Source organism: Nipponia nippon, unplaced genomic scaffold (assembly GCF_047370975.1).
Source record: "Nipponia nippon isolate SJK-2023a ecotype South Korea unplaced genomic scaffold, ASM4737097v1 scaffold_14, whole genome shotgun sequence".
NCBI classification, from domain to species: Eukaryota; Metazoa; Chordata; class Aves; order Pelecaniformes; family Threskiornithidae; genus Nipponia; species Nipponia nippon.
In genome coordinates, this window is record NW_028262330.1 from 1897457 (window position 1) to 1924886 (window position 27430).

Below are 27430 nucleotides of genomic sequence, written 5' to 3' on the forward strand. Positions count from 1 at the left end.
CCTTACTTCAGCAACGGCTTCTCCAGTGCTGGTGAAGGGGCAAAGCAGCTCAGCAAAGTCACCATCAGGACCCAAGCTCGCTGGCTGTGCTCCACGTCTGGGTTCTTCCATGTCTGGGCAACCACCTGACTGAAGATTTCGTTGCGCAGAGCCACGTTATTCAAACCTCTCCCAGCAATGTAGTTGCCCAGAAGTACCTCCTGCCAGCCATGGAGATTCTTGTCACCAATGAACCGCAAAATCTAGAAGCATCCAGGGGAAAAAAAGAGAGAGCTCTGGCTGTAACCCTCTGTCCCAAACTGTGTTGTGAGGTGACAACCTGGGTTGTAGACACCAGCGTGTTTGTGAGCCTAAAAAGAGCAGCCAACACTGAGACCAGGATCTGTTCTTAGGTTTTGTGCACCACCTAAGTTCTGGGGAATTTGGGAGGCAGTATTCGTAGAGATTGGACCCTGACTAAAAGTCAGGAGAACTTCAGTCTCTTCTTAGTTATGCCCCTGACTCAGAATTTGTTCTTGGGCAAAATACTTCCCCTTCTTTGGGCAGAGCTGAGATACACAAGCAAGTTACTGTAGGCTATTTGTTACTGCGTCTGAGCCCACGGGCTGCCTAGCTGTAAAAATATGTAAAAGAAATCGATGCTTAGCTGATCTTTGTGAAAAGCTCAGAGAGCCAGACATGAGAAAACACTGTCTAACAACTGAATGTTAAGAAGACTTTGGTGTAGTTAATATTATATCAAGTAGTATGAGATGTAGTATCTCAACCAACTCACTTAAGCAATGATTCAGCTTCTTGGCTATGCATATGAATATCTTAGATGCTTTTTCTAATTTGTATTATTTCTCACCCTTAGGTACAGATTAATTTCTTTCAGCCTCTACACTTCAATATGTCATTAGATTAAAATATTTCTAAAACGTGCCATGGACACGTTTGGAAAAAATATTTATGAGTGATGGCCTATTTTTTTCTCAGAGAACAATACTTCTTAAAATGGTTAATGGTAGTAAGTGTGTCAGAGATTCACTGAGAAAAACAGGAGACAGTGGGTGTTTATTTGTCATGGAATTCTTTGTAGTAAATCCCTATGTATTACAGCCTTTGCCAAAGAAATAGCTATATTTTTATTATTGTTATTAACAATGGAGAAAAATTATCTTTGATCTTCAGGAAAAATAATTGTAGTCTGCTTAAACACAATCTTATTCGCAAAATTTTGTTGAAGCTTATGCTCTTCTATAATTGCGGTCATTAGGACAAAACAAGAGACGGGTTTTAGGTATTACCTTTCCTAATGGGCTTATTTTAATTACATGTAATTCTCAAAAGTATTGCCAGATTTACTTAGAAATTATCTGAAGTTTCATTCTATTTTCAGAGAGTCAACATTACCATTTTTAAGAAGAAATGAATGTTTCACATCCACAGAGATGAAATAACACCATCCCCCTCACGCAAACACTAAAGAATTCGGGTGTGGTTCCAGGTGGTGTTTTCTTGATGACAAAGTCCCTGCCTTTCTCCAGCCTTTATACAACAGTTCACTGTCCCCTGTTGTGTACTGACGCAACTGTATCCCCGAGATACAATCACCAGATTTACTGTAAACCACATCATGGAAAAGATCTGGGTTAAATTAAACTTTGTTATGACTGACAGATAAGAATAAGTGCTTGAGAAGACAGATGCCCCTTATACCGTCATTGCTACTGAATCTGGAATATTGGGAAACTAAGGCTTAGCAGTCTAATTCCTATACATCCTGCCAAATACCAGGCAATTCACTTCGATCCCATTGGTCCAGGGCTGGTCTATGCCTCACCAAGAACACAGCAACCCTAAGGGGCTGCGTGTGATCTCTGCCAGACTGCTCCAGTGCCTGGAAGGAGCAGTTTATTCTGGTCTCCTAACACACCATGTATTGTAAGAACAGTAGACACAACCAGCATCTTGTTGTATAAAGGCATCAAAACATTGCCTTATGCCCACCTGTTCCTCAGCAAGGCCCTAGTCAAGAAAGATGTCTCTTACCAGTTTGTTGATCTCAAGTGCGCTCTCATGGTCTTCAGCATCCAGATGGGTCAAGGGGTGCTGCAGAGGCTGACCAGGGGCAGGGAAATCTGTCTTCTACAAAGAAACAAAAGGACAGAAACACAGAGTTTGTTCCTGGTGTTACTAGAACTAGTGTGTCTCCCCAGTGGGAAAGCGATGAAGAGATGCAAAAAGAGTTCCCACCTGGAAGTATGACTTAATGAAGGAGGAGAAAGGATAGCTGTTGATGGTGGGTGGGAGGGAAAGGTCATCTTTGACCCTGACTTCTGGAGGCAATGCCTCAGTTATCTGGTTGGCCTGTGCTCGGTATTGACCTGCAAGAGAAAGAGGTCTTGAGCTGCAGCGGCTGGAAAGGCAGCCAGAACACATCTGACTCACAGCGAACACATGACTAACGTGCATCTAACCCTGCCCGAGCACCTGTACCAGCCCCTTGGCTCCAGGGACACCCAGTCCACCCCTGCTGCCCTAAGCCCCCAAGCAGGCACGTCCTCACCTCCTTGAGTCCACAAGGCCTAACTTCAGGAGAGAGCTTTTACAGCTCTGGTCTTTCAACCTCTTATCCTAGGTAATACCCAGAAGGCAGTCAGAACCCAGAGTTTCAGTTCTTACGCAGAGTTTACAAGGCAGAAAACACTGAGCCTATGCAGAGATACTGCTGACAACTGTTCAGTCAACAAGTAAATGAGAGGTCTTCAGGATAAGGCACTGGATGAGGGATTTATCATGGATAATAGAGGAGCAAACATCTTCCTAAATGAAGAGATTTCTCAATGCAGCACAGCTTCTGCGCATTCCTCGATCTCCAAACCAATGTGTCCCCTGATGCTCTCCTCCTCCCTGTTTACATCCCATCAGCTTTCATTTTCAGCCATTTCAGTGCAGTTTGTCCCCTGAGCTCCTCTAGGTAGCGTGGCTCGCTAGACCAGCTGATTGTCCCTCGAGGGGTATGCCATGAAGTATCTGGGAATCCAGCACAGTCTGCTCCAATTCACAATTCTTCCGCCTGATTGTATCTTTGACTGTACTATACAGAAGGCCAAAGATACAGCTGCCATTTTGTGAGATGCTATACCAACATGAAGAGGCAAACCCCGCCTCGACCTATTTCAACTTAAATATATACTTTGTACAAAGAGTTACAGAGGAAACAAAACTGCAAATAACTTAACGTGCAAGATCAGGTCAACAGCTTGGGAAAGTATTTCAGTCAGTGGTGTTTTGGGGATTTGAAAACAAAACAAAACAAACCAAAAAAGTTTCCATCCCAAGCAAAACGTTTCCCTTAATTGTTACAATGTTACATCCTGAAGTTGTTACTTTGTTTCTAGCTACTTCTAGTTTAAAAGAAGTAATTCCCTTTGAACAAGTAATTTTTAATGAAAACCCAAAAATATTTCTTTGAAAGTGCCAAAATTGTAGTTTTGACTTCTTCACCTTCAATTTCCTTAAAGGTTTTTGAGTAGAAAAAAGATGGGTTTAAGTTCTCACCCCCCAAATACCCAGCTCTGCAAGAGACCTGGGTTCATTAAACAGTTTGCCGTCACATAGCTTTGACCAAAAAGTTTTGCACCATCACTGGCATCAGTTCTATCAGCACACTTCAACAGAAGAGCCGAAAAGGTAACAAAGATACTGAATTTTAATCTGGCGTTCTGCCCACTGGCCCAAGTCACTTCTCCGCCCCTTTGCATTTGGAAACAATATACATGACACCATTTGCCTTTGTCATATTTACACTGCAATGGTAATAAATGAAACATGGTGACAGACAGCAGGCAGAACAAACACGTACTTAAACTGCTAGAAAGCAAGGAAATGAACAGTAAAGTACTGCGGGACAGGGAGGGAGGGAGGGAGGGAGGGAGGCTTTCTCACCTTCAGCTAACTGCAGGAGGGCAGCAAGCTCCGCAGGGATCTCCAGCAGCCCCACATCCTGTGGGGAGAGCGAGCGAGTCAGTCGCTGGGGTACCAGCAGTGAAACAACACACCTGCCCGGAGCTGTTCTGTTGGGGCTGGGGAAAGCTGCCTTTCAAAAGCTGGCCAGAACGAGGACTGAGCACCTGAGCAAAACCAGCAATTTCTGCCTATGCAACATTCAGAAACATTACGAACAGGGAAGTATCGTATTAACACAGGTGTGTAACACGGGTCAGCAAATGAGGGAAAGGTGAGTAATTCCTAAAAAAATCAACTGCCACAAGGGGAAGCGACAGGAAAACTGACTTCCTTTGACTCATCTCTCATTACTAACAGGTTTGGCATACTGTACAGAAGAGACTGCGGCTGAAGGGTAAGGGATATTTCCTCCTACTCCTTTTTCTGCCCTTTTTATTTTTCAGTATCCAAGAGTGCTACAGCATAAATGAAGAGAGACCCGATTCTGATCTTTGGTGCACACCACTGTTTTAGAGGTTCCTAAGGAAGCTCAGATCTGTACCTGGGTAATTTAGCTGAGAATCTGGCCAATGAGCCTTGATTTTTCACCGGTTTGCACCTTGCGTGATGCATGTGTCTGGGCAAGGTAGGAAGTAAATCGGCCAATGCAACACAGTGCATCAGCATCAATGTCTGCATACAACGTCAGTTCAGGGTATTTCGGACAGGACTACTCAGATTAAGACACTATGAAACCAAGCCAAAGGCACAAAGCCTGAGCTTTTGGGGTTTGGTTTTTTTGTTGTTGTTGTTTGTTTGTTTGTTTTTTTTAAGATCTGCATCGTAAAGCCTCTGCTCACTAGTGTACTATTCTGACATCTCTCTCCACATAAACTGTCAGTAATGCTTGAAGATAGATTCACAGCTTTTTTGATCAGTTTGATTTTGCTCATAAGAAGATACTTGACTTTAAGTCTAGCTTTTCAATGGCGTATTCAGGAAGCGGACTGTGAAATTGCACAGTCCTGGCTCCACACCTGAGGAAGCAGGTGATACTGCAAGAGCAGCCAGTGCTAAGTATTCCCGGTTTTGTTACTGACAAATCTGTGCAAAATTGTGGTTGATGTCAATTTGGATTTCCTTGCTACACACATCGTAGCAAATGTATGCCCAGTCTAAACATACAAATAATGACATTAGTTAGCAGTATTATTTACAGTAGTTGATACAGGTTAAACTTGTTATGAAGCCTTTAATACCTCCCTTCCTCTATAACATCTTCCATAAGTATATTTGTGCAGAACTGTCTCATTCCCAGCCTTCACAACAGAACATGATTATCAAAAATAGTCTTCCTCCCAGCTCCAAAGAACAGGTCCAGTGCTGTGGACAAACACAGTACTCTGCCTCAGGACCACTTTATGATGCCTGACTATGCCCAGAGATCGGAAAACACTGAACTAATGAGATAGTTATGTATTAGAAAGCTCTTTATAAAGATGCATGCAGCTAAACTGCATTCTTGCTGCTAGGTTTCCAGTATACATGTGCGCTCTGTACACTCTCCAGGCGTTTTGCTGTTCCCCAGCAAACCTGGGCTGAGGAGGCACAGGGGAGGGGGAACACCCTGAGAGCCTGCCTTGTTTTATCTCGGACTCTCCCAGACAGTTTGACAACTTACCATTCCTTGGCTGGCACTGTTCTCTGTGTCACCGCTGGCCAGGGACCTCCTTCTTCGTTTCCTTTTTTCTAACTCCTGCTGTTAGGAGGTGAAAGGGGGATGGCAGGGGGGAAAAGATGTATGTGAGGTCACTTCCAGCTGCTTCTGGGGGCAGACTCTGCAGATGGGCAGGAGCTGGTGTCCTGCTCCAGCAGACAAAATGACAGAAGAGCTGCAGAGCCTTCTTGGGACTCAACACAGCGTATTGAGAAGGGGATGCCCAGGCAAAGCCCTTAGCTTTGCTGAAACACCACCTGCCCCACACAACACAATTCAACAGTGAGAGCCTTCACCACCCGCCCAGCATCCCTGCCACACCTTTCCTCCCTTGCCTGGCGTTTGATGCGTCTCAGGAGAAAAGCACACAGAAGCTCTCAGAAATATTCACTTGCCTCCCCCAGCATCAAAGAATATTGTAACGTAGCTTGAACATGGATGGACGAACTTGTCCATGGAGAGGGACCCCGTTAGAGGAGGTGGCAGGGATACCAAAAGCCCAACTCTGTTGCAGCTCTGCCCTTTCCTGTCCATTCTGTTGTCCCCCAGTCTCACCACTTACCTGACTCCTGCTCTGAGATGGAAAAGGAGGGTCTCTGTCTCTCCCTCTGTCTCTCCTGCTTGTCTATGTTGCAGAATGATGTGACTAGATGGGAGGTTATAAGGGTTGGGCTGAGAAAGACAGTAGGCATGCTAAAGTCCAAAGGGCAGGGCTGTGGGGCGGGGGGAAAGGAGGAACTTTGCAGCAGGTGAACTTTGAGACCTTTATTGTTGCTACCGCATATACGGAGACCTCAGCAAGCAAACACTGGAGGAACAGAAACAGATTCAAAAGAGCTGTGCTGGTGTGGTTACCTGGGAGAAAGAAAAGCTAGATCCTGTCCAAGTAGGAAGGGGCAGGAAAAGGAACAGAAACACACACTGCTCTGGGCACAGCACAGCAGAAGGAACCTCTGCAGTCTTCCAACACCACCACTGGCCTTAACCCTCCACTCTGTCCTTTGCTAGTCTTGCCAGCAGCTGTACTGCATCCCTACCTCCCTCCCTCCCTCGTGAAGCTGACAGCTCTAAGGATGTTAGATGCCAGCCTAAGGACGAGAGGTCTGAATTCCTGCTTTCAATTTTCTTTTTAATAGCTTGTGCAAAATACATTCAACCCATCTGATAGAACCATGGCTCTCTCCTGCACACAGTTTTCCATCTTCTCAAACCGCTGCCATCCTGTTCTCACCCCAACGATGGGCCCACCTGGTTTCCAAAAGGCCAAGGACTTCAGCAGCCTGAGGTAGCTGTAAGGGCTCAGGGAAGGATCACTGTGGACTGAAAAAATCTTGCATTTCAGTCACCATCTGGGAAAACACCAGAAACTGAACTGGACAACTAAAGGAGCAAGATTAATAGCTCCTTATAGCTTGAGCAGAACCGCAGCTCTGGAGGGCACAGGTGGAATAAGCTCATGCCTTGTGTGGGGGGCCTTGAGAAGCTCACATACACAGACGTATGAATCAGATGCATTTGTACTATCTTTGCCAATTCTAAACTTCATCTAGGGAGAGAAGGCTCCGCTCTCTCTGTTTCCTTCTTTTGACTACATTTATGTCAGCCAGAGAGTCAAGTGCACCTCATTGGATCATTTCCAAGAAACTTGCTAAAGCCGTCCCTGCCCTAGCCTCACCCAGTCACCAGCTATCTCTACCTAGGGCAGAAATAGCTCCTGGAGTACACCTGGTCCTGAGAAGAGCGTTACCTGGCAGTGCTTCCTCCTTTGAATCAAAGGTCTGGAGATTAAAATCATGGTATTAAATTGCACCAAAGCCTTCTTCAGCCTCCTGTAACGCTTCCTAGAGGGATGTGAAAAGAGAAGAATTGCTAATGAGGGAAACATCAACAAAATTTAGGCAGACTGTGGACTTAATTTGAGGGTATGGGCCAAACACAACATCAATACGATCAGCCAGTTCGCATTTGGTCTTACTGTGTTAAGCCTGGTCCTCTCTTAGATGTTTTCCCTACATCCTTTACTCTAGCTATCACAATATCAGCCTTAGCACAGGCAAGTTACAATAACAGTTTTGACAGCAGCTGCATTTCCCTGGGAACCCCTGCTCAGTGTTGGGAGCCAGGCTGGGAAGTCCCTCCTCCACCATTCCAGTAACAGGATATCCACCCCCCCACCGCAGAGCGGGCCAGGAGCCACCACGAGGAGGGGCCTGATCAGGCACATCCCCATCTTGCTGTCCTAGGCAAGGACAAAGGGCTGTACCTTGCCTGGCCTTTGACTCCTCACCTTGCCTGGTACCCTCGGAAGTGAGCCTGAATGATTGTGACTTTCTCCTGGAGGACACGGAAGCGTCTGCGGCGAAGGAGGCATCTGAAGTTCCTTTGCAGAGTAACAATGGCCCAACTCTGCCTCTGGTTCCATCGTCTCTCCAGAAGCTGCCTGGCCTTCTCCTTCAGAAAGACCTGGGCAAAGAGCAATAATAAAAGCTGCTGGTTTATTTCTTCGTAGCCTTTAAGGCTCCCTGCTAAGGAAACCACACTCCCTTAATTGGGGAGGGCAGGAGGTGCAGGTGCAGGTGCCAGAGATGGATGTATTTGTGGGGGACACGGAATCAGGGAGTGATGGAGGTTAGTAGGCAGGAAAGGCAGAAGCCCAGGTCTCCATCAAGGAGAGCTGGGTAGACGAAGGAGTTGGCTGTGCTACTACCACAGCCTGGAGCCAGAGTCTCCTGTTTCTTTATCTGAAATGCTAAAAATTCCTCCTTCGTACTTGAGACAAGAAGCAAAGCAAAAGGGAGGTGAAGACATGCAATGGTCTCCCTCTTTGGGCAGACAGCCGAGCTGCTCTGCCCATTGACAGCCAGTGAATAGATGGCTGGGCCTCTGCAATTAAGATGGGATTCTCTACAGGCATCACCTTTGTTACTCCAATCTGATAGAGATCTGAGGGGTTCCCCACCACATGAGACAGCACTGCTGCGCAGCCTTCTCTCTCCTCCAAGCAGTTGTTCCCTCGCCCAGCCAGGAGGCCATACCTGGAAGATGAGATGTTGATATGACGGAAGCCAGGGCTGTAACTGGAGTCCTCAGAGGAGAGAAAAATCACAGTGTGCTGGTGAGTTCATCCAGGCTTTGAGTGGCTCGGGAATCCCAAGCCAGTACACTACTGTACCTGGCTAGGAAGTTCTGGAATGGAAGACGGACTGGGTATCCCTCTTTTCTAATGTGGATGGCCTCCAGTATCCCAGAATGCCGCAGCTGACAAGCGACATAATCCACATCAAAGATATTTGACAGCTGTGAATGTAAGGCAGAAGGAAAATGTAAAACAAGAAATAAAGAAAAAAGAAAGGAAGCAGAGAGCGGAGAGTTTAGAAAGGTTGTCCTTCTGTTGTCCTGTCCTTGGGTTAGATCTCGCCATGGTCTATGGGCGATGGAACACAAAACCCAACACATCCTTTGGTGTCCAGCTGACACTGGCTTCTTATCCTCCAGCACGTGGTCAGCTCACATGGCCACAGGGAAGGGTGAGAGACAGAGAAAGGGGAAGAGTTTCAAGCTACCAAATGAAGCAAAGGAGTCCAAACCCCAACCGTGAAAGGAGAGCTGCTGGAGAGGACTGGACTCCAAGGAACTGAGGGATTCCAGAAGGAGCTCAGGGTGCTGCCCTACCTTTTTGGGATTAGGAGTGATGCACCGAATGAAGAAAGCATGGCTCCTGCAAAACAGAAGGAAGAACCTTTGATCCTCCTCCCTGTGCTGACCTGGGAAGACTTCACACACTTCTGGGTGCGGCAATCAGCCCAGTGCAGGGATGGCACTGCAACAGCATCTCTCACCTTCTCAGCTTGGCTGTGAGGTCCTGCAAAGACTGCTGGAATTTGGACACCAGTGTGGAGGCCTGAGGCTTCAGCCCTTTGCCTCTGGCCCCCAGCTCCCTTTGCTGACTGTAGGCAGCTTTAGCCTTCTGGAAAATGTGAGACACCACCTGCAAAAACAAAGAAATGACCCAAGCTCCCCCAACTACATGGAAAGAACAATCTCTTCTATCTGAAACCAGGGGACCATTCTCCCTTGCCCCTAGCAGTGCCAGGAACACAGCCGCACCCTCAGACAGTCTGTGCGTTTTATATATAAAATGCATCAATTGCAGGCAAAAACGACTTGCTCAATTCCCAGGTGTCCTTCAGTAGAACAAAAATCCTCACGGTTCCTCCAGGTTCTCCTGACATCTGACCAAGATCTTTCTGCTCCTCACATGAAAGCAGTGAGTGGCTCATTAGGTGCCTGCAATAGAGATCTTCATCCTGAACCACTACAGTACCTTGAGGCGGCTCTGAGAAAAGATATCCAGCACCTCTGGACGCAGCTGGTCACGGTTTTTATTAAGAAACTTGTGGACCTGCAGAAGCAAAGTCTGATTTAATGCGCTGTTCAAGACAGGCAAACACCCCTCTTTCTTACACACACTTTGAGTTGGGGCAGACAGCTGGGGAGGTGGAACAAGAGGAAAGCCCTAGAGAGTGTAGCTTGCTCTTCCGGCTGCCACCAAGAACGACTTCTGCATTTAGGAGGGATTGCTCCTTTTCCCCTTCACATTGCCCAGCAGGCTTTGACCGCTCGCTTTCTTTCAGCGGCAACAGCTTTCCTGGGTTTCCAGGGCTCTGAGACAAGCAGTGTAGGCTGTTGCCTAGTCGAGGCCATTATCTATTTTGTTTCCGCCCAGAGGCAGCTTAGTTGCCTCTCCTAACAAGAATCTCCTCGTTTCTGATAAACTGATACTCTAGAGGAATGTGCAAAGAGAGGGCTTTGTTCACAGCACTCGGAGCTCATCCGTCAGAACACCCACAGCATGCTTCCAAGCTGGCCTGTTGCTCCAGCTGCTCAGAGCTCCCTGCCAGCTCACCTGGTAGGTGACAGAGCCTGCATAGTGCTTCACAGTGAAGACTGGCAAAGGCAGCTTGGGCTTGGCATACCAAGGGCTGTTTCCGTGATGGTAATGACACTTCTGGAGGAAAGTGTGGTCAGTGGCCTGTTAAGGAGATGACAAACTTGTTTCCTGCTGCTGCAACATATTCAGTAGGCCGAAAAGCCACTGTTAAACCAAAGGTAAAAACGTCTAATACTTGTGCAAACACAGTCCCTGTTCAATCCGTATAACTGCCTCACCCTAACCATCCTGTGAAAGGGATCCCATAAGAGGATAAGAGCTTCTCACCTGAGTCAGTGAAGTCTGGTCATCCAGGATACACAAGATGCCATGGGGTTTCGCAGCAATGAAATCTAGGCATGACTCACTGTACATCTTGGAAATCGGAATCCAAGCTAAATGCTCTTGGCTATATTCCTCCTGCATGTTAAAGACCAACCAGTCAAATCCAGCCATGCAATCAAGAACAAATGGAGAGAGTTAACAGAGGGATTTCGTTTATTCATCAGGAAGGTAGCGTTTCACTGCTGTTAGAAACTTGCCTAGAATTATCTGGTTTTGCCTTATGAAACTTTTTCTAAAGGCACTAATGATTTTCCTAATTTAAGAGAGGAAGGCTGCTAAGCAGAGTGATAAAGTGAACTGTAAAAGGCAACAAGTCTGATGAATACCCTTTCATCTCAAGGTGGACACGAGTGGTACACAAAATGCTACAATGAATCTACTAAACAGGCTTTAAAAATACCAGCTGAGGTCTGGGGTCCTTGACCCTGACCAGCTCACTTATAAAACCTGTAAAAGTAAGTAAGGCACTAACAAACTCCCCTTCCCTTAATTTACTACAGAATCAGTAAAAGACATTAAATAGCCAGCTCTTTGGACTAGGATTCCACCGGTATTGCTTAAGAGGGCCAGGTCTATTCAGCGTCCTGCTTCCCCACCAAAGGATACTCCCCAGCTGAGGCTGCCTCAGCTCATTCCATATGTGCTGCCTTTCACCTGCTGCCATGAGCTCCATTTACCTCTTCCTGGGCAATGACAGTCTGCCTGAAAAAATGCTGGAGACGCTCATTGGCAAAGTTAATGCAGAGTTGCTCTAAGCTGTTCACACCGAGATCCTGCAAAGACAAAAAGGCATCGTCACTTCCAACCCACAGCCCTCCCAGGAGGGTGGGTCTTCTTGCTAATAGTGCACAGCACCAGGTGGTGCTGATCTGACCCGCTGGTTCAGGCAGGTTGTTCTGATCAGTAAGTGTGAATGAACCTGAGAAATTCAAATCATCTTATGTCTGGTTTGCAGGCTCTCGGCCTGGTTTATTGACCAGGCTGAACAGCAAGAGGCAAGACAAGCTGTGAAGAGCACAAAGAGATCTGCTCTTGGACGCACACTCCCCCCCTGCATACGCTCCATTGTTTTCAGCATTCATCAGAACACACAGATTTTAACAGCAATCCTAAGTATAGAACTCACAGTCCTTGATGAGCACATATCACTCTAAGCCCCTGCTCTGCCTGTTATTTACTTACGCAAATCTGGGAAGCCCCCAAGAGCTCACTGGGGCAGAGACATGGGTGTATACCTCCCACAAGGGTAACAATTCCTGACCCAGAACTCTAGATGCTACCCTAACCCCAGTTTCAAAAAGCAATAGCTTGCAAGGCCTTTGGTTACAAAATTATCTGCACTTCTCCTATCCCTGGGTTGATGCAAAGCCTAGTGGATCAGGGAGAATCTCTTCAGAAACTTCAGTGGATTCTGGATTTGTCCCTGTTCAGGCTGGGAATAACAGAAAAGCAGGATATGCTGAAGCACATGAGAAGAAATACATTGTAAAAGATAGTGTTAACATATTTCCAGCTTTATCCAAGTCTTCAGGAACAAATGGGAAGTTAGACTAAAATTACATTAAAAACATTTTTCTTACTTCTGTTAGTAATAGCATCAGAAACAATTAAAATGTGATTCATTAAGAGTTAGCTCATTCAGCTCACCTCATCAGTACAGCAAATTTGTACTAGCTGTTTTTCTGGGTTTGGTCCATCAAAACTGGCTGATGAGCCATCTGGCTCTCCAAGCCACTGCTGAGCAGCAGACCACAGGCTGCAGGGAAAGGACTCTGAGCTGCTTTTTACAGGAATTTTTGCATAAATGAACATTCTAAGAAACTCCTGGGGGTTTTGTCAAACCTCTTTTACATGAGAATCGAACCATGGAGTTAAAATCCTTTTGATGTTGCACATAACTTGGTTTCTGAACTCCAGTGCACTTGCTGAAAAGGTAGTTTGCTCTGTATTTAATACCGCATATGAGCTAATTCAATGGGCCAAGTTGGCTGAAAGTGCTGGGTTTGTTCTGATTTAAAATCTAATCATTTTCCTCTTCCTTAGACTGACAGAACCAAAGCTAGCTATGTCCACTGTTGATGCAGCACCTTACTGGTCAGTTCATGCAAAGGTATCAAACAGGCAAGGCTGACATGGTGGGAGCACCAGAAACCGCTCTATTTGAGGCTAGGTTGTTAACTGCCTACAATTGTTAGGACTCCACTTACACACCAAAACTACTTGCAATCCACCCAGTCCTATGTACCTTAGGATTCTACCTATGCCACACAGTCATGGAAGACTACGGGCTCCTCCAGAGAGCAATTCATAACAAGAGTCTGTAGTAAGAGTGTTAAATCATGCCCTGAAGGAGCACTTCTCTACTGCCTCTGGAAAAAAAAGTACCCCCCTGAATACAGGCATCTACATTACATGGTACAATTACTGTCTCCTTTCTGGGAAAAAAGAAAAAAACAAAAAAACAAAACCAAAAAGAAATCCCAAGCATTAGATACCGTCCCATTTCTGGCAGCGACTGATGAGAATCAGCACATGCACTTGCAGCCCAGAAAATATCAAAAGAATAGGAAAAGCAACCTCAAAACCATGTATGTCCACAATGCCCACGGCACGGTCCGATTCCCAGGGAGCCAACCACTCATTGATTCTCAGCAGCAGCCACTCGAAGAGCAGGTAATACAGAGTCTTGGCAATGGAGTCCCTGAGTAGTAAAGGGGAGTAAAACCAGTTACAGCAAAGACAGCACCTTTGGGTCCATCTCACCAACCCAGACAACAACGGCAGAAGTCACCTGGCATCGATGGCTCCTTCTACAGACAGAGGGGTGAAAATCCGATCATAAGATGTCACCTGGATACATAAAGAGCTGGAATTTACTGTTATTATCTCACAAATATGCTTTTTTTCTTTTAAATCCACAAGCAAGTCAGCCCAGTTAATAAATGGGGTTTTTTTCTATTTGGCCTGAGAATTTACCCAGGTATCAAAGGAAGCAGTAAAAACAGAATTTGTCTGCCACATTTCAGGGTGGGAATTGGCTGGCCAAAGTGTTAAGCCTGAAGCCACCTCACATCAGAGAAGAGCCCTCCTAGATGTGAGTTCTGCCATCTTTACAGAGCTGCCTTGAGGGGTTCAGCTCATCCCCATTACTGATCCAGCACAGCAACCATTTTACTCCCGCTATTACCTCCCAGATTTTGGACCTTCTAAGGTGGTGGCCCTTCTGCTGAGAGAGCACTGGGCTAGGGCATTCTGTGCTTCAGGATGAATGAGAAATCACCAAAAAGGTACTCACAGTGACACGGTGAGTGACAGCACTTTGCAGGAAATCTGCTGAGACACGCAACAAATTGGCCACAATCTGAATCTCGGTGTCACTGGCGATGGCTGCATGTTCACAGAATTCTTTCTAAATAATGGAGAATAATAACAGATTCAGCTATGGATGGGATACTAGTTCCACTAGTATTAATGTTCTCGATGGCAGCTCAGCAGCACAGAGCTGGTCACAGCCTGGGCAAAACACCTTCATCTAGGTTCACTTTGGCTCCTCAAAGAGCCACCCAAGCTTTAGTGACCTTTGGTTGCCTCCCATCTTCTGTCCTTGCCTACATCAATCTAGAGCCTAATATCAAATGAACAGAATAGTCTTCAAAGGATATCATCTTCAGTCAAGAATAACGTCCCCAGTCCTTCCCTTCATGTGGCATAACAGCAATGTTCAGCACAAAAAGCCCATTCCCAAGCTGCCAAGGATTAGCATACCTCGTAGGAGGTAAAGCAGATATTCCCCAGTTGCAGAATGGCGGCCAGGACAGCCCAGGTGGAGGTCAGCTGGTCACCCGAGAGGCTGATTCCCTCCAGAGCTTGCACCAAGACCAGAAAGTCCTGACTGTCCTCCTTCCCCAGGATGTCACAGGCTCTGCCCTGAGAGAATAGGGACAGATAATCGTGGTCAGCCCCTTTTGCCCCCGGCTGGAGCTGAGCTGCCAGCAGCAATCTTCAGAGAAGCAGTTCAATGTTTTAAGGACAGGAGGAATCCAAAATAAAAAGAACAAAGACACCACTAGCGGGAGGCTCAGCATTCGTGACAGACCAGTCTCTTTTCTCTCTGGAGTTTTTGAGAGTAAGATCTCTCTTGCCCACACATGCTAAGTTTTTATTATGGTTCCAATATAGGCACCCCAGCTACCCCTTGCCCACTGCTGGAGCGCAGCTTGAGAGAAGAAGGGATGCCAAAATCTAGTCCCTAAGTCATGTCAGATTTGCTACCCCAAAGGGTACCAGAACCCAATGTATCGAAGCAAATGGGTTTCTCTGCACCTAGAGAGCCATCCTGGGTTACAGTCTCACTCACCTCTGCCACAGAGTTTCACTACAACATGGGCATATCACTGTTACTCTTCTTGTGCTTTTCTCTGCAAGAGGACACTCCTAACAACTGCCTGTGACCCTAAAGTTCACAGAAACCCTGGGTCAAGGCAGTCTGTAGAACCTGCTTGTGTACAAGGGCATTCTTTGGCAGAAGTTTCCAGCTGATTGCCAGATTCAGATGGGGACAAGAATGAGGTCCAGGCAGCCCTTGGGCTGCTTCTTGCCCAGACCAAGATCCAAGAGAGATTTTGTCAGTCTCTGCTAACTTCTTTATGCATGATCTGATCTTTTTCCCTTTTCTTCTCTGCAGCAGGCTGAGGCACTCCTGTTAACTGTCACCTTGAAGAGTTTACTTTACAATACAGATCATTTGCCAGCTAGGAACATCACCCCATTAAGGGATGGGCCCTTAGTTGCCCTCCATCCTTGAGTCATTAATGGTACTTGTTCATTCCTTGCCTGAAGGAAAGATGATAGCAATCATTCATCAAGGATTTCTCACATGACCACAGCTGCTGGAAAGAGTTTGCCCACCTGGGAAAGCTGACCCACACAGCTGAAATAGGAAAGATATCTTGCTATTGCTGTGAACTCCCTGAGTACTGAAAAACACTCTTAAACAAAAGAAACCGTGCTCCAAGATGATGGCTTGCCATAAGTCTGGCAAACAATTTTCCAACCTAAATAGATTGTAATCAGCAGCACATTTCAGTGGTTTAAATTTTCCACCCATTGACTCAGTATATGAAGCAAGTGTTTTGCCGAAGGTAGAAACAAATATCCCTTGCTTTTTTCAGTCCCACAATAAAACGCAAATGCGAGGAAAGGCAACGAGAAAAGGATTTCTTCACCACAGGGTGGAGCCATGAGCCTGCACGATGACTCCTTTTTTAAAAGGCTTTCATCGGGAGCCAAAGGGGCTTGAAAGGTGAGAAAAAGATCACATGAGAGGCAAAGGTAGTCCTTCTTAGGTCAGGTGTGAGAGGGAGCAGAGCAGATTTTAGCAGAGTCCTGTGAGGGACACATCAGGAGGGAAGCAAAGTTATCAGGTGCCTCACTAACCAAACAGAAGTGGTGTCTTGGCCATTTCACTATCAGCTGCTGCAGAGCATCCTCACCTCACTCACCTGATTCAGGTAAAAGTAAGACTCTGCCTCTTGCAAGTACAGCTCCTCTTTCTGCTCCGCAGGCAGCCCAGCCAGTAGCTCATAAAACACATGGTAGTTCCTCTCACCTTGGGCCTGACAGAGGACACAGTTCAGAAAGTTGACTCATACCCAGTTTCAAAACCCTACAGAATACACTCAAAGAGCAGGACACTGAAACTCTGAGGTCAGCAAGATGAGGCCAGAAGACACCCAAGAACTATTTAATTTGAAAAGTTTCCAGGGTTTCTCACTGACACCTTAAGAGCATTCCATCTGAGAGCAGTCCCTTTCACACGGGCTCCAATATCTGACCTTTCCACACTCCGGACATTAAGAAAAATTAGTTGAGGAAAGATTTGACTTTCAGTAATCCCTAATAAGTGGCTTAATTCGACCTGTTTGAGACAGAGCGACCTTCTATTTTATTCAAATAAAATAAGTGATCACCTTCTGCTACACAGAGGGGACATATTTCTTGCTAACAGAAGAAATGGGAGGCAATTCTCATACTTATTCCCATCCCTGTTATTTAACAGTAAATTTGAGATTAAATATGAATAAGGGAGAGAGGGACCCCTCTAGGAGGGAGGGGCTCATTGGTCCTTACCTGAAATACCACACGAGACTTCTCCAGCAGGTACTGGGAGATGGATGTTCCCACCACGATGCCACTGAGCATAAGACAACAACAGATCCTGTCAGAAGCCTGTGACAGGCTTCCTGTAGATCCATTTGTCTGAGGATTTAGCAGAGGGAGTTATTGCTGAGAAACAAGGGTATAGCACTTGGTCTAAATTTTGAAGCTTTCCAGCACTGGTGTTTTGTATCAGACTATTACAGAGGAAGCAGCTATGAAATACACAGATTCAAGTTTGGGTTCTAAACAGCCTCCAGAGTACAAAGGAGCTTGGACTTGAATGACCCTCACAGAATATGTCCTGAAAATAGTCCAGGGAATGTGGCACACCCCTTCCCTTCAGCTGTATCTGATTGCTGTTGCATTACCACCCCCCCCATCTGACCTTACCCACCCATTTCATTTGTCAGGCTGGTAGCCTGTGGGGACAGGGACCCCGTTTTTGTTTTGTCATTTAATTGCATCTTGCACAAAGTGATCCTGGACCAAAACCAGGACACCCAAGTACTACAGCAACAGTGGGCCACACAGCCAGCAGCCTGGAGTTAAGCTGCATGCAAGGATCTATAGGCCTTTAAGCCTGTCCTGTGTCCCATGCAGATTAGGCACATGTGTAATGAAGGGCTGAATTAGTGAGCACCTGAATATACACAATTCATTTGAGAAGAGTCAATATGGCTTCTGTAAAAGGAGATCCTGCCTCACAAAACTCCTGGAGTCGTTTGAAGGGAATGACAAATTTGCAGATAAGAATGATCTAAGGGATATAGTCTACATGAATTTCCAAAAGGTTTTGACAAAGTTGTGGGACTTTCAGGGAAACTGAGCAACCATGGCACAAGAGGGAAGGTCGTGATGTGGGTAGGAGTAAATGGCTAATCCTCTTAACAGTGGGAGGCAACCACTAGAGTTCCACAAAGTGTCTGTGCTCTGACCTGTGAGTGTAACTCAAGGTTTGATAAGTGACCTAAAACAGGAGCGGAACAGCAATGTGACAAAGCTTCCTGATTGTATGAGATTATTCAAGGCAGTGAGGACGAAGGCCAACTGTCACTAAATGCAGACAGACCTTACAATACTGAGTGAGTGAGCAATAAAACAGCACGTGAAATTCACTGTAGATAAACGTAAAGTGATGCATACAGGCCGAAGTAATCCCAGCCTCACATACAAACTGACAGGCTCTGAGTTAACCATCGCTGCTTAGGACTGAGACCCTGGGGTTATGACAGACAGTTCCATGAAAATATCAGCTCAGTGCTTGGCAACAGTCAAAAAAAAAAACCCCAAACAAACAGAAGTTACAAAGGAGGCAGGTTCAAAACAAAAAAGGTGTCTTTCACGGAACTGGTTAGACCTGTAGAACACTTGCCAAAGACTGTTGCAGAGGCATGACGTTTATATGAGTCCAAGAGGAAACTGGGAAACCACAAGAGTCTCAGATAACTCCTGAGCTGCTGCTGGTTAAGAGCTAACAGAGCGCTAGAGAAAAGCATAGTATGTATTTGGCCTGTTCTTACTGTTGCCTCAGTGAATGCTTGTGGCCAGTGTTGGAGACACAACATTGTATTAGATGGCTCGTTGGTATAAACCAGTTCAGCCATTCTTAGGTTCTTATCACCCATCTTGAGAGGTGAAGATCTATTCTTTTGTGGAGGAAACCTAAAAGCAAAACAGGGGTGTAAACTCACCCTCTTCCTATCCTGATGATAACAAGAGTGTACCAGAGGGAGGGCTATTGCATGAGCTCTAAGCACTGCTAGACCTTTTCTCACCCAAGCACCCCTTGACAGCTGGGAAGGACAGCATCCCAAGATGTTCCTTTAACTCACTGTCGCAGGTGGACATTCAGAAGCTTTCCAAAACGGCTTGAGTTGTCATTGAGGATGGTTCTGGCATTCCCAAAACTCTCCAGGATGGGTAGGACATTGCAGGGCTTGAAGAAAAGAGGGAGAGAACACTTCAGTAGCAATCACAGGTTTTTAAACCCAAAAGGGACTTAAGTAACTGTTAGTTTGAAAATCCAAGAAAAATAGGACTTCACTGAAATAATTCTTGCCTGGCTAAAGAGTCTCTTTTTAAATTTATCTTGGTATCATTACCTCTAGTTGGCAAGTTGCTCTATGAGCTCTTTACTTTCACTGCTATGATCTTTCACTTTACTCCTGCTCTGTGTTTGTTCAGATCCACCTCCCAGACACTGCTATAAGGTCTCTAAGGCAGGTATCATCTCTCTGTTCAAACAGATACAGCACTCTACACAGCATCAGGGCTCCCAGATACCAAAATACAGAACAAATACGTCAGCTGTCCTCACGTCTTTACAGGAGCTTCAGCTTGAACCACAAACCATCCAAAGTCCAGCTCAGTTAAACAAGAACAAAGAAATAACATAAAGAGTAAGGCCTCTTTACCCTGTCTTTGGGTTCTACGCCTTGCCTAACCATCACAGCATAAAGCCAATCTCAGCTGCCTCTTACCTGTCTGATCCTGTGGCTGTCTGATCTTTGGTACAGCATGGTCAGGTATTGCACAATTGCTTTGGCAGCTTCTGTTTTACCTGATCCACTGTGTCCACTGGAGGAACAAGAGGTAAGAAAGCTGGCATCAAAACAGAATTACCTAATTTAAATATATCAGAGGACCTGTTACAGTAAATCAGTGGAGTTGTACTGATTTACAACAAATGAAGACCTGTCACATATCGTTTGAAACACCGAGACAACTTGACAAAATAGGCCCAAATAAGATTCCACTGTGGAATGCCAAATGCCTTCTCTTCCACTCCTCCAAACTGGCATGAAGCTAAATTCAAACTGTATTTGCACAGAGTGAAATAAAAATCCATCTTATTCATGTTCTCTACTGACAGCCTTCACACAAGAGGCAGAATGATAAAATTACGGACAGTGAAATACAGAGATGATAGTCTTACATAAAGAAATTAATAAGCCCTCAAAAAAGTACCCTCATTTCCTACCTGATGATGACACACTGCTCTTGCTCTGATGACTGGGATAGCGTGTAGGCCATTTCTGCTATGGCAAAGATGTGTCTAGATGTACAGAAAGAAAACCCCAGTTAACTGACCTCATATTTCTACCTCACAAATACAGCACCAAAAGGTTACTCATCAGTGATCTACATTAGAGATGGGCCAGTATCTCGACGTGAGGAACCAGGGAAATCAGAGCTTTGTTCATTGCTGACATCAGGTTAATACCACTGTTAGAAGCTATTGTGAAGTTCAGGTTCCTCCAGGACCTCTGCAGCCTAACCTGAGGAATGCTCTGTGCCATGGTGTTTGATTTCAGGGACACCAGCAGTGTTATCTGCGCTAGAGGAACCTGCCTACGCTGCTAGCTCTGGTAGGGCTGTACCAGTGTTAGCAGTGGGCAGCACATACTGCCAGAACTCCTCAGGTACAGTCCCAGCAGGCATTGAATTCAGGACCCTCAAGCAATACTGAAGAAACTTGACCTAAAGAGTTTAGCTCTGTAGCATTACAGGTCCGAGCAACTACAATTTTGCCGAATGGATTGTTCACTTCCAGTGGCATTCATCCTGCTCTATCAAACAACTGAAGGAAAATAAAATACTTTCCGGAGCACAAACGGAACAGAGTTTAGGGAGCTATTTGAGAAAGAGAAACATACGGGGCATTTTTTGAGAGAGTCCCTTGGTGGTACTGGATAGCCACATCTTCAGAGTAGATACTGAGGTCTTTGAAAGGGTTCACAGAAACCAAAATTTGCCCAATGTAAGTCTAGGACAAAAATAAGAAAGGCAAAAAAAAAATCTGGTGGCTTCTTAGGATTTTCTGAATGAGGAATGCAACTGAACACATATATTAATACAAAGATTAAAATAACTTTTAAAGGAATACTGTCTATTCTGACTACACTGCCAGCTTATTCAGGGCATAGCACAATTTTTCAGCGGCCGTTTTCAAAGCTCTGTCATTAATATTTTGGGATAAGTAGGCATTCACTGGTCTGTGGGTCATCTTCACTAGTCACTGTCTATTCTCCAAGCTTCACATGAAACTACAGGCACAGGTTTGAACACCTGAGCCAGTAAATGAAGAAGAGAACAAGTAGCCATGCAGAACTAGCTCTGGACTGCAACACTGTGAAATGTTTGCAGAAACTCTGAAGTTTCTTCTCGAGAGCCACAATTTTTACTCAGAACTGCTTTGCTGAGACAGGAGAGCTCCACTAGGAGCAGCTGAGGCTAAAACTGAAACCAAGTATACTCGTGGGTTGGCAACAAATACCAAAATTAAAAAGAAATTCAGGAACTTTCAGATTTTGCCACAAATATTTTATGCTACCCGTTTTCCGAGCAAAAGCAGTGTGAGTATCCTTCTTTTCACTGTTCCCAGTAATAAGTGAGCTCTTGAGCTACTTGGTGCTTTATTAAAGCTTGATGGAATGATAGAAATTATTTTCTCTTAAAGGTCATAGTTCAGAATGAATAAGCACTGAAGGAAAAACGAAAAAAAAAAAACCATAACACTACTACCCATACGTAAATAAGATTGCGATGGAACCTCTTCTTCAGACACAGCAGAACTGAGCTCTCACAGACATCCCTACAAACAGAGGAAAGGACTTCTCAGCCAAAGCTTCACTTGCATGAGTTAATATTACCCTTTCTGCCCTCCCAAGGATTTTGCAGGAGGCTGGGATCTGAAACTATTCATTGCCTTCACGTGGTTCCAACACGTTCAGGATTAAACACATCAGAGAATAGAGCAGCCAAAGCTCAGAACGGCCAGCCTGTCCATCTCCGTGTGATCACACCTCCTTGCACACAGCATTTACAGTTGTTTATCTCAACAGGACAGCAAGGGTAGAGGGTGCAGGACATGTGTGAGAGGCAGTGTTAGGTGCTTCTCTTTCAACAACAGCAGTGAACGCAGGATTTAAAAGCTGTTAAAGATGTAGGGCCTGAGGTTGCTATAGCTGAAGGCAACGGGAGTCACTAAAGCAACAGGTGCCAGTGTCAGTAGGCAAACAACACAGAAATGAGCCTCTCATCTGGCAAGTCTTCCTGTCTTACCACCCGCTTCCTGCAACAAGAATGGTATGTCAAATTCGCAGTTCTGTCCCTCTGCAACACCACAAACGTCACATCAGCCTCTAGACCTCGTTTCCCCTACCCATAAAGTACATTTGGTTTTTTTAGAACCCATTTCAGGACTGGGAACCATTTAACAGGAGAGGTAGAGTTCCCTGGATGCATCTGTAAGAAAGTCTGCTAATTTGGATGAGCTGTTCTCTCTGGTGTGTGGCTGCAGAGATTCAGTGTGCGCTCTGTGCAGCAGAGCTTGGGGACACACTATACACAACAGTCAGGGGTTCCCTCTGCAGCTGTGCTCCTCCCCACATGATTCAGTGTAGGTCCATAACTTAAATAGTGCAATTTGGTCTTTTACTTAGCTTTACTGCAGGGCAGCAGTTACTCAGCTATGATATGCACCAAATTCTATTTTCTGTTTTTTAATTCTATTTTCTCACACGGTAGCCAAGGGTCTATAATGTGGTTTCTGTTGTTGAGCCAACAGTAGCTTTGAAGGATAACAAGCAAGCCCCTGTGACCTTGAATTAGCTGCACAATACCACTGACAACACATACTCCAGTCTGGTTAGATCTTCAATCTCCTCAACTTCTACACAGTGGTCTTCACACATGTACACCTGAAATGCATAGATACGTTACTGAAAATCAGGAGAAGTTCAGCTTCATTCCAATACTGGAGACAACACTTGCACCTGTTTCTGCATGAATTCCATCTCTAGCATATTGTCAGTGATGTCTTCTGCCTCCCACTGGTCCTTGCAGACCTTTATCACATGGCTGCTGGCCAGATGCGGGTCCTTGTAGATGGCCCATTTGCTGAGGTTCTCAATGGTTAGTCGTGGCAGCAGCAACTCGGAGTTCAGCCATGCTGCAGGATCACATCCCTGAGCCTGCTGCTGAGACCAGTGAACACAAGGTGTGACTATGGACCCTGCAGTCTGGGGGACATCTGAACCCTTTTTGACATCTGTCTCACTGGAACAATCTGATGTATGTATTGGATCCTCTTCTCGATGTGGAAGGAAGCCCCTTTCACTGTTTCTCTGAGGGCTTTGATCCATCAAAGATCTGGGAAGGTCACATTTGAACCTGCAGCCCTGTTGCACGGGCATGACAGATTTTCTGTCTGATAGAGATCTCAGTTTCTCTAGGGAATAACCATTCCCAGAGCCCCTGGATAAGGACCTCTTTGTCTTAACCATGCTGTGGACTCTGGGGAATACTATAGCAAACTTGGCATCAGTAGCATTGTTCTTCTCCTCATCCAAGCCAAGTAAGTATGGAAAGGAATGGGTTCCATGAAGAGGGGAATCACCAGAAGGCAAATTGATGTGTCCCAGTTCCTCTGTCATTTTAGGACCACCTTTCCTCTCCACTAATGGAGGAGAAGACTCTTTGTCACTCAACTCAGCCCTCCCCAGCTGTTCGGCTGCACCAGGGAAAGCTTTGCCAGACTGACTAACCCACCCAGCAGCAGTGCTTACAATCCGGATTGCCACTCTACTTCTGAATCCAAAAGGTTTGCTGCTCCTCTTCCTCTTCCCAAATTTCTTCAAGAGCCATCTTGAAATACCAATTGCACGTGCCACTCTCAGAAGACGAGCTTTCAGGCTTGCTTTCTTGGCAGGTTTTTGAGCAAGCCAGCTGGTGACTTTTCTAAAAGCAGAATCAGTGTGCAAGTACTTGGATCGTTTCCCATCATGCACATTTTCTTTTTCAGAAGGTGCCTCTGCAACCACTTCTTCTGCTTTCTCTTTTTTTGCCTCTAAAATCTGGCCTGAACTCAGTTTAACTTTTCCAATAACTTTTCCAACTTTCTTCTTCTTGCCAAGGAGCTGCTTATCAGATGATTTTTTTGTAATAGTGGAGCAGCTTGAAATTTTTGAAAGATTTAATTTTTTCTCTCCAGAACTCTGAGCTATGTTGGGTTCTTTCTGCATACTAAGGGTTTCTAGAGTCATGGGTTCTGAACAGATGATTTCAACATTTTTCAGGTCAGAGTTGGTTTCCAAAGCCATCTGGACAGGATTTCGTTTACAGCTTGTTAACAGTTTGGTCTTGGCATTTTTATGTTTGTTTTTCAGATTGAGAAGGATTTGGGATTGAGAAGGGCATTTCTTTGTAAGCATCATCGCTGCTAACTCCTGCTTGCTGCAGTCTGATGAACTGTCCCTCTGTATATGTCCTACTGCTTCACCTTGTTCTGCAATCTCACACTTCCCAGATTTCTCTTTCAATGTCATCTGCTGCTTGGAGAGCAAAGGGCTATCTTCCAGCGCGCTGCCTTCGTCATTCACCTTCTCTTCCTGTTCAGTTCCTTGAAGCACTTTGCTAAGGCGAATGTGGACTTTTGCTCTCACAGCACTAGGCAGTGGTTGTTTTGCTGCATTTTTTTTTCCTCTGACAATGCTCTCTTCAGTGCTGTTCTCCCCATTGCTGTCAGAATTATCATGTGCATCTTTTGACATATCTTGAAATTTGTCATTTTCTAATATATTTTCCTTGCCTACTTCATTATTGCCGTTTCGTCTATTCTTAAGACTTTCAAGTTGGAATCCTGAAATGCTTACATCATCATCTTCCTCACTGCTCTCAGCTAGAATAGATTTTGGTTGTCTTGGCATGTCATCTTGCTTCTCCATTTTCTCCTCTGCCTCCAATCCTGCAAAGTCAGTGCCTTCATCTTCAGATTTATTCCTTCCATCTGTGGTCACCTGCTCCCTTCCAGTTTCATTAGATGCTTCATTGCTTTCATCAAGCAGTTCCTTGTAGCCTTGTTCTTCAGCCACAGGAGGAACTTCGGGCATGGCTCCTTTCTCATTGATGCCATCTTCCTCTGAAGAACTACTCTTCTCTTTGCTGCTTGCAGTGCTGTCCATGACAGTCTCGTCTCTTCCTTTTTTATGGGTCCAATGGCCTTCATTGCTGGAGTCAGAGTAGGAGTTATCTGAGGTTTCCAGGATATTTTCTTCTGCACTTTCAGTGACAATAATCCTGGCATGTTTTCCAACTTGCATTTTCCCAGTTCTCTCACCTTTTCCCTGTGCCGTACTGCCTTGGGACTGAGAACCTGACTTACGCTCAGTAGCTTCCTTAAAGCCATGATTCTCATCGTGCTTTTCCCTATGCCTGGCATAGTGTGCCTTCTGCGGCAAGTCATGTTTCTGAAGGGAGCCTTCAATACTTAGCACTGCAAGTGACTTTACAGACTCCGACTCAGTGACTTTTTCACTAACAGCAGGGCGCTTTCCACACTTCTTTTTAAAACTGTGCTTCTTGCTGTTTCTGGTGGCCTTTTCCTCCTGATCGCTACTGTCCTCACTTTCTCGTCCTGATGTCATTTCCTGTTGCTTGCAGGCCTTTCCTTTTTTCCCCTCCAACTTGGACACTAATTGTTCTCCATGTTTGCTCCCCAAACCAGATTCTCTTTTATCATTTCTCTTGTAGGCTCTTTTCCTCTGGAATAACTTCTTGTGGCCGTTGTCTTTGCTTCCCTGAAGCCTCACCAGCCTCTGGCTTTTTGAGGGGTCCTCTTCAAGTGTGTCTTCTTGTTCAAGCACTGACTCTTTGCCCTTCAGCTGGCCTTTACTCTTACCTTCCCACCGTCTCCCACAGTGGATCTTTGAATCGCCTGGGGAGCTTGCCTTTTTCTCACAATGCAACACTTTCTCTTTTCCAACCTTTTTGCGCCGAGTCTTGGATCGGGAAGGAGGCATTTCTCCAGTGTCCAGGAGTATGCGAGGGCTTATGTCAATTCACCTATGAAAGGAAACATTGTGCATTTAGCTGTGAAATAAGCTACAAAGAGGGGCCAGATCCTCCTAAGTGGTAATATACCTCATTTCTATAGAACTGAACAAACGGTTGCAGAACCATACCTGTGCAGCTGAGGAGTGCCAAACTGACTGTCCTGTTCCAGGTTAATCTCTGTTTTATTTTGTCATTAGTTACTCTTATTTTCTTCTTTTATTAGGACTCTTGCCAGAGGCCAGTCATATACAGGCAACTGAACAAATGTCCATAATTTTCCACAGACAAAGGTCTGGCCACACTGTAGTTTAAGAAAGAATGATTATTTTATTTCAGTTTTTGCTTCTCCAATAACCTTCTTTGTGCTGAAGAAGAGAGGAACACATGTAATGATCTACGTCAAATGAATGAAAAGTAAATCGTTAACTCAGTTTCCTAGGTATCCAGAATCACAGTTCGACCTACATGAGCCATGCTGGCTTGCAGGTTGAAAATACACAATACTGAGTAGATGCTGTATCGCCGAGTAGAACTGAAAAGACCACAACTGATTGTTAACCAAAAAAAAATTAACTCAAACTGCACAAGCTGAATTGATACTGCAGTACTAGAATCTGTACAAGATGAGCTGATACGTAATTAGTAGAAAGGATGCAAAAATATAAGCCCCATTTTTTGTATTTATTTATTATTCTTCCCCCTTTTTTTTGAGTACTTGTCTCTTAACAAGCAAATAAGTACTTGGTAAATTTAAATATATATCATAATTACAGCTAAATAGTATGTGATTTTTCAGGGGGATAACCTTTTACATTTGTTGCAGTGCAAGAGAAGGACATTAATGAACAGATCATACTCAAGATTTGAGCTGTCATGAAAATAGTTTAGCCCAAATAGCAACATTTATGAGGAAACCAGCTCTCATAGCAACTAATGTCTGTCCCTGAACAGCTCTCCTGAAATCTTACTGGAGAGAAGGCTAAAAGAAAGGGGAAAAGAGAAAAGAAATAAAGTGGTAGAAAAAGAAATAGAGTGGACAACAATAACAATCCAGTCATGTAAACTGCTAATCTCCGCAGGAGAGGGCAGTTGAAACTAGGTTAACTTTGTAGTGTAAGTCTACTTTTCAGAACTGCTTCTGAAGACATAAAATACTGACAGAAGATTGCTTTTTTTTTTTAGGATAGCGTATGTTAGTTGCCCACAGCAAAAGGATTTTCAAATCATTATAACTGATTCTACGTCAGAATTTCAGTTGATACATAACTGTACTGCAAAAACACTGCAAAAATCCTGGCAAGCATTTGTATGCCAAAGATAACTCCTAATACAGACCTGGTGCATGTCTGTGGAATTGTCTGACTCCATCTTTTCTTTTAGCATGATGGGACTGGTTTTGAATGGTGTGTTCCGTGAACAAGTGTTCAATGCTTTCCAGGATCTGGCTAAACTGAGCAAGAAGTCAAAAGCAAATACTACTCCACTGCGTAACAGCATCTTCACACAACTCC

General features: G+C 45.0%; 1 protein-coding gene across 1 annotated transcript in view; it reads right to left on the reverse strand.

The window, feature by feature from the left end:
* The window catches only part of MYO15B (myosin XVB), a 46856-nt gene extending 20971 nt beyond the window's left edge, over positions 1-25885 (reverse strand). Inside the window, 30 exon segments of the mRNA XM_087751225.1 lie at positions 7-242; positions 2035-2130; positions 2239-2369; positions 3934-3991; positions 5615-5692; positions 6213-6275; positions 7398-7491; positions 7938-8113; positions 8568-8685; positions 8823-8947; positions 9323-9368; positions 9490-9638; positions 9975-10052; positions 10557-10682; positions 10869-11000; positions 11603-11698; positions 13503-13626; positions 13717-13775; positions 14221-14334; positions 14691-14852; positions 16427-16540; positions 17055-17118; positions 18917-19020; positions 19565-19685; positions 20065-20139; positions 20741-20850; positions 21615-21678; positions 22725-22786; positions 22862-23065; positions 23654-25885. Of these exon segments, the coding sequence (XP_087607351.1) occupies positions 7-242; positions 2035-2130; positions 2239-2369; positions 3934-3991; positions 5615-5692; positions 6213-6275; positions 7398-7491; positions 7938-8113; positions 8568-8685; positions 8823-8947; positions 9323-9368; positions 9490-9638; positions 9975-10052; positions 10557-10682; positions 10869-11000; positions 11603-11698; positions 13503-13626; positions 13717-13775; positions 14221-14334; positions 14691-14852; positions 16427-16540; positions 17055-17118; positions 18917-19020; positions 19565-19685; positions 20065-20139; positions 20741-20850; positions 21615-21678; positions 22725-22786; positions 22862-23065; positions 23654-25885 (5411 nt within the window).
* Positions 25886-27430: the final 1545 nt, after the last annotated feature.